The 10610-nt window shown below is 43.1% G+C and overlaps 1 protein-coding gene across 1 annotated transcript; it reads right to left on the bottom strand.

Moving 5' to 3' along the window:
* Positions 1-380: 380 nt before the first annotated feature.
* On the bottom strand, positions 381-3737 carry LOC124695341. The gene is made up of 3 exons (XM_047228197.1): positions 3545-3737; positions 1153-1268; positions 381-1045 (listed from the first exon to the last, which is right to left on the bottom strand). Exons 1-3 carry the CDS (start codon positions 3668-3670, stop codon positions 628-630), a joined length of 660 nt encoding a protein of 219 aa, XP_047084153.1. The 5' UTR covers positions 3671-3737; the 3' UTR covers positions 381-627.
* Between the last annotated feature and the right edge of the window lie 6873 nt (positions 3738-10610).

Below are 10610 nucleotides of genomic sequence, written 5' to 3'. Positions count from 1 at the left end.
CACATGGTGATGATAATTCTATACTGCTATATTCACATCAGAAAGAATCATACCATATGATCCTGTCGTATGTGCATGGAAGTTCTGTGCAAGTTTCTGAAACAAACAAATTTTCCTTTCAAGAGCTGGGACTCTTTTTTTTTTGCGGGTAAGAGTTGAGACTTGAGAGAGGATGAAGATCGTGAGCTTCTCATGGGCCTCCATTTCACCCTACAGAATCAAACATAGTGCATGGGCTTTAAATTGAACCCATTTTTCTTAAGATGTGCATATTTGCTACTTCCTACAAGCGAGAACACCTTCAGTCATCAGGCGAACAACATAACGAGTACCACTCTCAGGAAGTTAATCATAACACTATCTGAAGATGACGCACATGCTCAAGCCATCGTTGGAAAACCATTTAATCTATTGACCATTTGTCTTCTGATTAATACAACAGAAGCTAAAGCTAAGGGTGGCATGAACTTGGCAGCTGCCACCATCACAGACTGTACTGGTTCAGTTTCATGACTAGAACTCATATGAACAACTACATGGCTACACCTCTCAAGCAGCAAATATGAAATCTTCCCCAACATTGCTGCCAAAGAAACAATGGTACAGTCATAGGAGAGGGCAAGGCTATTAGCCAAATCCAGGAGGCACATCGGGATCCTCATCGTCGGCATCCCCCAAACTACCAGCGTCAACTGGCTTATCCTCGGTTGGTTTCACCTGGGAATGATTCTCCACATTCAATGGCTGGTCCAGCTTTACCGTGCCATTGCTGCCCTGATGATTACTGAAGCCAAACCCTGGTGGTGCCTCTGGATCATCATCTTCTTCTTCCGTCTTGGCTGTAACAGAGGTTGAGGCTTTTGGTGGCGAAACTTGCTCCTCTTTGCCATTTCTCTTCAGCTTCTTGGAAGAAGGCCCGGCGTCCTCTTGCTGTTCAGGGTTCATTATCCTGTTGAAGATAACTTCCACGGTTCCTCGGATATCTGTTTCTTTCGACTGGATGACACTCCATACCTCGTCTGAGATTTGGCCCATTATTTTGCTCCTGATATGAAAATGCAGCATAGTATAGATAAGCTGCTGATACCTAGTACAGTAGTACACAGTAGTAACAAGTGCAAATGTTTGAAGGAGAAAGAAGGCCCGGCTTACCCAACATCTTGAAAAATTGCATCAGAGAGTTCTTTTAATTTTAACTTTTCAGAGCCATCTTCACTTAGTACCATTGACTGCTTGACTTCTGCGATTATGTTGTTGCGCAGCACCTCCTGCAAAATAACTTGGCATTAGAACTGCTCAGTGTTAAGATCTTATCTGGTGCACACCGGTATGGTATTAGGCCACAGTGCAAATCAGGACAGTACCAAGCAGGTTGCGAACATTTTTTGCAGGGCATGTAATACTCTCATTCAACTTGGTGCAGCATAACAATTATAAGCAGATTTAATATACTAGGGTATTAACCCTGCACAGAAACTGCCATTAAGGTGGAATCCACGGCATATGTTAAAATGCAAAATAAGACTAAAAGTAATGGCACATGGTCAAGAACCCTGCGGTTAAGTTGAACTATGGCAAGATTGAGTAACTTACAAAACGAAAAACCAGATAACATATAACTCAGAACCAGGAAACCTCTAGTATAGTGTACATTACTAGCAAGGAAAGAGCAACTAATCAGATAATGAAAGAGTCAATGCCAGTGGAACACAGTTTCAGATGAAGTTGAGAACCTACCAATCAGCTTATCCAACATGACTGACTGATACATGAGCTAAGGGAATCAGTTGACTATTAGACGTCGCATTGTTGTATCAAAAGATGACTAGATAATAATTGTGCAATGTCACCACTCACCAGACCAGTGCAATGTATTAAACTAGTAACTGCTAATGATGATATCAGTTATTCCTCAAAACTGGATTGATCAGTAAAACTATCGAAATATTCCTCAAACCTAGATTGATCACTGAAATTGACATCAACTACTACTCAAAACTATATCGATCTATCGATCGGTGAAATTTAAGTTCTATGCTAGCTTATGTTGCTTTTGACCATCCTGCAAGTCAAATGAGCTTATCCATACTATCACTGACAATGACGGCTGTAGTTTGATTGTCTATCTGTACTTATACAGGTTGAAGCAGCAGCCGGATGGGGTGAACCAGACTGATAACAATTACATCTAGATGTGAAAAGCTTACTGGATATTCAAGGTGCTGATTCTAGCTTTTCCCTACTTATCATTCATTTCCATTTCAGCCTAATTCAAATCAACCTTCAGATGTGAATCAGGCAATCAGGAAGACAGCAACAACCTTCTATGTGATGGTAATTGGTAAGTTACCACCTTGTAGTTCTTTTTTTCCAAATATGTAATTCACTTTTAGTCCCCCATCAGCACTGGACAAGCCATATGTACAAGTAGGGCCCAACGTTCCCATAGTCGTAATATGACAAAATCATTGGTCTCTCACAGGAAATTAAATAAGAGAAACATGATATACCGGTTCACAGAACTTTTTTCCCGCAAAACTGTATGCATAATTTTCAAATCCTCGGGCCTCAAGCTGTGTTACATGGTTATCCATGCCCTTTTATTTCCGAATCAGACATACCAAATTCGTGACATTGTCAAATTCCAAATGTTATTTGCCCGTGTCCAACAAAAAAGTTATTAAATCGGACACCTGAATCCGAGTCAGATACGGACACCTGCGTCTATGTCCGAGTAGCATTGCTTCGGATATGGATGACAAGTCTGAAGTTATGCAGATTCGAAGCCAATCTTTATTCGGATCGCATGAGTTTTAGAAGTTGTTCCATGTGGATTCCAAATTAGTTCCCCACATTCCCTTTGTGCCATGGAATGGAGTTCTGCTTCACCTTCAATCCAACACAACCAAGATCGAGTTCATGGTGCAAATTACCTTTGTGTGTGCGTGTGCTTTCTCCTTACAAAATTTTACTCCGTATTAGTTATCCCTACTAATGATGATGCGACTATTGTTAAATATCAAGTAACACCTACAGGCAAATTCTCGGTTGATACTCATCAACCAGACCAAATCAAATAAAACCAATGCAAAACGAGCTCTATTCTCTCGGCACTCCGGCCTATTCCAATTTCCAAACATCAAAATATTAATAAATCAGGCAATAGCGCTCCAGTGGAGAATTCCATTCCAAGTTTCCTTGACGATTTGTGCAAAACTCCAAGAACCCAAACGCAATATTTTCAATACCAACATTTAATTCACATATATGGTTCAATTAAATCGACCCCTCTGGGGCAAATCATACCACAGTACAGCAAAGAACCGAACTAATGTAGAACGATTTCAACTCTTTGGGCAATACACTCTTTTTTTTTTGCGAAATACACTCAGATCTAGCACAAACATAAAGGGTAATGAATGAGGTAATAAAGCTCGACGGGGAATTCCATTTCGCCACATCGAGGCTCCATCATGAAGGAACAATAACATCGGAATCAGATTGTAAGACAAAGGAATTTGAGGGAGATGGGGCACGTGCTTACGTTGTCCTTGACCTTGCGGATGATGGCGCGGCGGAGGGCGTCGAAGTCGCCGTCGTCCTTGAGGCGCCCCACCACTTCCGCCGCAGTCGGCTGCCGCCGCATGTCGTAGCCGCCGAGGTCGGCCATGGGGTATGGGGGAGAGGAGCGGCCCCTAACCTCAAACCCTATCGAGAGAGAAATCTGAAGGCGCGTTGTGTGTTGAACTGTGGTTTCCAAATCGTGCCTGACGATGATGTTTAGTTCTGTCCTTGTAGGTTCGAATATTACAATCAATAGATTTTGTTCATGTAACTTGCGCTTCAAACAGTTTTTTGCGAAAGTTTAGGAATATTTCTACAGAGACACCTTAATATCCAAATTTGAAGGTGGAGGATCTCCATAACACTTCTTGCCCAACTTTAGGCTCAAACTAGAGAAGGATGATTTTCACATCATAGAATTTTTCCATGTCAAAATTCTTTATTTTAGTACTCCCTTCGACCCATGTTAATTGCTACTAATATAGATGTATCTAGGTATATTTATTTTTATAGTTTTAGATACATTTATACTAGTGGTAAGTAATATGAACCGGAGGGAGTAGATTTTTTAATATCAATTTATGCAAACCTTTGATCCTCGCCATTTCTTAGTGAACCTTGACACAATGACATTTTGCCGAGTACCTAGGATGTTATGGATGTGCCGCTTGCGAACTACTTTCAGCACCAAAACCGAGATCATGAGGTGAAATGTTGTAATGGTGCAACGGATATATGGTAAATGGTCAGGCAATGTTGTTTGTCGAATTAAATCTGAGACAGAAACATGTTTCCATGGAAGACAGAGTTAAAAGAAGAGAATATAGCACTGCATTCATATATCATCAGACAAGAAAACTGTCTTGCTAAAGATGCATCATGCATGGCGTGCGTAACATTTCAGGTTACACCTTACAACTCTTGGGCAGGAGACAGTAAGATGTGTATGTCAGCCAATAAGTTTTCATGTCGAATGGCAGATGCTCAAGAGTCAAGACTACAGAGAAATGACAAGCCACTGGAGATGAACTCGAACACTAATCTGATTTCTTCTGGTAATGTGTCCTCAAAGCGACTGGAAAATATCAGCGGCTGAGGCCCTCCGAAATCGACTTTGGTATGATGCTTTTCGTGCTTGATTGTTTCTCTAAACCTGTGTCAAGTAGCGAGCAACGCTGTTAGAATTAGACGAAAGCATAAAAACAGGACATTGGAGGGCGAGGGCAGAAAGGATCGAGGGAGTCACAATCTCTTCTATAGATTTATTTTTTTAGAACACAGTACAACGCAGACGCTCGCAAACACGCACGTACAAATACTCCTATAAACGCACGCACGCACATCCTACCCCTATGAGCACCCCCGAGGGACTGAGTCGGCATATCTTGAGGTTGACGAAGTCACAACTGGCGCCTCGCTGTTGACGAGCACGTCACCTACCACTAAAAGCATAGCGCCGGGTAAATCCTGAAATAAATCTAGGTAAATACAAACTCCCATACCAAGTCTAGAATTTAAATCTGAGTGGGCTGATTCCACCACAAGGGACCTAAACACCAGAGCCAAGCTCTGTTGGCTCTTCTACAGATCTCATTATTTCCTCTGAACTTGTTTCAATCACTTGTCCTCCCAATATCATTTCATCCAATACTGCGTGTTGCTGCATTTAATATTGCAATTAGTCGAGGAAGAATGGTTGTTATTCTTAAGTACTTAGGGTATCTTCAACGGGGCGACGCATATCGGACGTCCAAAACTGGTCGCGAGCGTCCGTTTGCGTCCCCCCACGGACATATTTTGTTCGCGCGTCCGTTTGCGTCTGGGTGTGCTCCCACCGGGACGACCCATTTTTAGATTTGTAACATATTTAAAAGCATAGAAAGTAGTACATTTGAAAGCATAGAAACTATACAAAGTAGTTCTAGAAGCCTAGACTACTTGTTGCCTGACGGGCCGGCCCCGTCGTTGCGTCACTCCCTCGCCTGCTTCTCCGCCGCCTCCCGTGCGGCGGGTAGGGCTCGGTGCGCCGCCGCGTCCTCTAGCAAGCACTGCCGCAGCCTCGCGTTGGCGGCGTCGTCCTTGAGCGTCTCGAAGGACTCGACTATAGCCCTATGCTCCGCCGCCCTCTCCTCTGGGGTAGGCGCATCAGGATCATCGGAAGACCATGATATGTCGGAGTCGGAGTCCTCTGCGGCTGCGGCGGCCGCCACCCTGCGTTGTTCCATCTCGGCGTCAACCGCCGCATGGGCCGCCCGCTCCTCCTCTGCTTCCTTCTCCGCTTCAGCCAGGGCTTCGGCGTCCCTGACCGGGTCGAGGAGGTCGGTGTTGTCATTGCCGAACTCCTCGTCAGAGCTCGAGGCCGGGGGAGGTGGAGTGGGAGGTGGAGGTGGAGGTGGAGGCGGAGGCGCGGCAGCTTGAACGCGGGCTCATGGTGGCTTCGGTGGAGGCTGAGCGGCAACGGCGCTACGGTGGAGGTTGTGCGGCGGCTAGGGTTTTGTGGGGAGGAGATGAGATGCTCGCGCCCTTGTTTATATAGATCGGAGGCATGGCGACAGCCGCGGCACGCGTGGCATCGCCATTACTTCGTGCACAGAGGTAAGCGACGGCCGCGCGCCACGCGAGGCATCGCCATTTACGCGGCCGCAGACTGCCGAAGAGACACCAGTACTGGCGCCGCTGAGAAGACGCATTGACGTTGGGTCACTGTCAGGCGGGACAGACGAAACGTCCGCCAGACGCGAGCGGACACTTTGCGCGTCCGCGCAGACGCATCCGATGCGCATATTTGGGCCAAGTTTGCGTCACCACGGACGGCCTGGTGATACGTCTCAAACTTATCCAAGTTTCCGGCACTAACCTATTAACAAGATGCCGAAGCGTCAGTTCTTGTTTTCTGCAATTTTTGGTTTCAGAAATCCTACACAGGAAATATTCTCGGAATTGGACGAAACAAAAGCCCACGGTCTTATTCTCGGAAGGAGACGCGAGGCGGCCACCCCACAAGGCGGCTCGGTGGGGCCCCTGGCCGCGCCGGCCTATGGGGTGGGCCCCTCGGGCGCCCCCCGACTCTGCCCCTTCGCCTATTTATTCTCTCCGTCGCGAAAACCCTAGTACCGAGAGCCACGATACGAGAAAAGTTACTGTGACGCCGCCGCCGCCAATCCCATCTCGGGGGATTCAGGAGATCGCCTCCATCACCCTGCCGGAGAGGGGAATCATCACCGGAGGACTCTACATCATCATGCCCGCCTCCGGATTGATGCGTGAGTAGTTCATCCTTGGACTATGGGTCCATAGCAGTAGCTAGATGGTTGTCTTCTCCTCTTGTGCTATCATGTTTAGATCTTGTGAGCTGCCTAACATGATCAAGATCGTCTATTTGTAATACTACATGTTATGTTTGTTGGGATCCGATGAATATGGAATACTATGTCAAGTTGATTATTGATCTATCATATATGTGTTGTTTATGATCTTGCATGCTCTACGTTGCTAGTAGAGGCTCTGGCCATCTTGATACTTGTGACTCCAAGAGGAAGTATTTATGCTCGATAGTGGGTTCATGCCTCCATTGAATCTGGGACAGTGACAGAAAGTTCTAAGGTTATAGATGTGCTGTTGCCACTAGGGATAAAACATCAATGCTTTATCTAAGGATATTTGTGTTGATTACATTACGCATAGTACTTAATGCAATTGTCTGTTGTTTGCAACTTAATACTGGAAGGGGTGTGGATGCTAACCCGAAGGTGGACTTTTTAGGCATAGATGCATGCTGGATAGCTGTCTATGTTCTTTGTCGTAATGCCCTAAGTAAATCTCATGTTAGTCATCATGATATGTATGTGCATTGTTATGCCCACTCTATTTGTCAATTGCCCAACTGTAATTTATTCACCCAACATGCTATTTATCTTATTGGAGAGACACCACTAGTGAACTGTGGACCCCGGTCCATTCTTTTACATCTGAAATACAATCTAGTGCAATCATTGTTCTCTGCTGTTCTTTGCAAACAAACATCATTCTCCACACCAGACGTTTAATCCTTTGTTTACAGCAAGTCGGTGAGATTGACAACCTCACTGTTAAGTTGGGGCAAAGTATTGTGATTGTGTTGTGCAAGTTCCACGTTGGCGCCGGAATCCCTGGTGTTGCGCCGCACTACACTCCTTCACCAACAACCTTCACGTGGCCTTCATCTCCTACTGGTTCGATAACCTTGGTTTCTTTCCGAGGGAAAACTTACTGCTCGTGCGCATCACACCTTCCTCTTGGGGTTCCCAACGGACGTGTGCATCACGCGCCATCAAGACTGTTTTCTGGCGCCGTTGCCGGGGAGATCAAGACACGCTGCAAGGGGAGTCTCTCACATCCAATCTCTTTACTTTGTTTATTGTCTTGCTTTACTTTATTTTATTTTCTGTTTTGTTTGCTTTCCTTATATCCAAAATACAAAAAAATTAGTTACTTGCATTTACTTTACTTACCTTTGTTTATTTCATCATGCTTCGTCCTAAGTTCACTTTGAAAGATATACCGGTAGGGCGTGGGTCTATCATTGGAAGAGATAATATAGAAGAATTTTTCACTCATGTTAGTACGGTTAAAGATTTTGAAGATAGATCCTTGGTAGAACTTGCTCCTACTTATGAAGTTGCTACTCGCCTCCTTAGTGCACATGTTGGAAGCTAGATTTGTTAATCTTAATCCTATAATGCAACACATGTTTCTTACACTCTGTGATATGGAAGAAGGATAGAAGAAAGATTTTGTTTTAGAAACCCTTCTTAAAGAATTTGGTGATGTAGCTAGAGAAGCTAGAAAAGTCTTTATTCAACATACGATGCTTGGCTTTTATACTAATTTTGCAAGTACCCTTGAAAAAATGGAAAAAGATAGGCTAAAGTACACTAATAAAACCAATTGTGAGGGGGAGACTAAAGTACCAATACCTTATAAGCTCATAGGAATGCATGAGGCATTAGAAAAGAATTTTGATTGGATTGTTCCTGAAAATTTATTTGAGGAGGGTAGTAAGCCTAAAAGTAATGAAAGAGGAGCCTCTGAAACTTACATAGATAAGATACAATGCATCGTTGAGAAAACCCCCAACTCTGATAATGATGATGTTACTTGATTTACACTTTCTGTGCCTAGCTGAAAGGCGTTAAAGAAAAGCGCTTATGGGAGACAACCCATTATTTTATTTCTGCAATTTTTGTTTTATATTTGTGTCTTGGAAGTTGTTACTACTATAGCAACCTCTCCTTATCTTTACTTTATTGCATTGTTGTGCCAAGTAAAGTCTTTGATAGTAAGGTTGATACTAGATTTGGATTTCTGCGTAGAAACAAATTTCTAGCTGTCACGAATTTGAGTAGAACTCTCTGTAGGGAACTCAGAAAATTTGCGAAACTTCATGAGTGATCCTCAGATATGTACGCAACTTTCATTCAATTTGAGCTTCTTCATCTGAGCGTGTTAAGTGCCTCTAAAAAATTCGTCTTTACCGACTGTTCTGTTTTGACAGATTCTGCCTTTTATTTCACATTGCCTCTTTTACTCTGTTGAATCGATTTCTTTGCTCCATTAACTTTCAGTAGCTTTGGGTAATGTCCAGAAGTGTTAGGAATGATTGTGTCCTCTCTGAACATGTGAATTTGTGATTATGCACTAACCCTCTAATGAGTTTGTTTTGAGTTTGGTGTGGAGGAAGTTTTCAAGGGTCAAGAGAGGAGGATGATATAATATGATCAAGAAGAGTGAAAAGTCTAAGCTTGGGGATGCCCCCGTGGTTCATCCCTGCATATTTTAAGAAGACTCAAGTATCTAAGCTTGGGGATGCCCAAGGCATCCCCTTCTTCATCGACAACTTATCAGGTCACCTCTAGTGAAACTATATTTTTATTCCGTCACATCTTATGTGCTTTACTTGGAGCGTTTGTATGCTTTTATTTTTGTTTGTGTTTGAATAAATTTGGATCCTAGCATTCTTTGTGTGGGAGAAAGACACACTCCACTGTTTCATATGAACACTGATGTTCTTAGTTCTACTTTTAATGTTCATGGCGAAGGTTGAAAACCGCTTCGTTCATTGCTATTTGGTTGGAAACAGAAAATGCTTCATGTGGTAATTGGTATATGGTCTTGAATAATTTGATACTTGGCAATTGTTTTGAGCTCTCAAATAGATCATGTTTAAGCTCTTGCATCATGTAGTTTGAACCTATTAGTGGAGAACTACCGTAGAGCTTGTTGAAATTTGGTTTGCATGATTGGTCTCTCTAAAAGTCTAGATATTTTCTGGTAAAAGTGTTTGAACAACAAGGAGACAGTGTAGAGTCTTATAATGCTTGCAATATGTTCTTATGTAAGTTTTGTTCTACCGGTTCATACTTGTGTTTGCTTCAAACAACCTTGCTAGCCAAAGCCTTGTACTGAGAGGGAATGCTTCTCGTGCATCCAAAACCTTGAGCCAAAACTTATGCCATTTGTGTCCACCATAACTACCTACTATGTGGTATTTCTCTGCCATTCCAAGTAAACTGCTTGCGTGCTACCTTTAAAATTTCATTCCTTGTCTTTGCAATACATAGCTCATGGGAAAATAGCTTAAAAACTATTGTGGTATTGAATATGTTGCTTATGTATCTTATTTCTTATAAGTTGCTTGTTAAGCTGTAACCATGTTTCTGGGGACGCCATCAACTGTTACACCTTTGTTGAATATCATGTGAGTTGCTATGCATGTTCGTCTTGTCTGAAGTAAGGGTGATTTTTCATGATTAAATGGTTTGAGTATGCATATTGTTAGAGAAGAACATTGAGCCGCCAACCAAAGCCATGTATCATGGTGGAAGTTTCAGCTTGGACATTAATCCTCAAATCTCTTATGAGAATATTATCTGTTGTTGAATGCTTAAAGCATTAAAGAGGAGTCCATTATCTGTTTTCTATGTTGTCCCGGTATGGATGCCCTCAAGTTGAGATCTATCAACATCGAGAAATCAAATGCGATCTATCCACTACAAGAAAAGTTGCCA

The sequence above is a fragment of the Lolium rigidum genome, chromosome 3 (genome assembly GCF_022539505.1).
Source record: "Lolium rigidum isolate FL_2022 chromosome 3, APGP_CSIRO_Lrig_0.1, whole genome shotgun sequence".
NCBI classification, from domain to species: Eukaryota; Viridiplantae; Streptophyta; class Magnoliopsida; order Poales; family Poaceae; genus Lolium; species Lolium rigidum.
The sequence above is the reverse complement of the archived record's forward strand: the minus strand, read 5'-3'. Positions and strand labels throughout refer to the sequence as shown.

Excerpts from the sequence above, each read along its gene's own strand:
- LOC124695341 (XM_047228197.1), bottom strand. The coding sequence starts at position 3,670 with ATGGCCGACCTCGGCGGCTACGACATGCGGCGGCAGCCGACTGCGGCG. Across the intron at positions 1,269-3,544 it reads TCCGCAAGGTCAAGGACAAC|GAGGTGCTGCGCAACAACAT; the intron begins GTAAGCACGTGC and ends GTTATTTTGCAG. Across the intron at positions 1,046-1,152 it reads GCAATTTTTCAAGATGTTGG|GAGCAAAATAATGGGCCAAA; the intron begins GTAAGCCGGGCC and ends TTTTCATATCAG.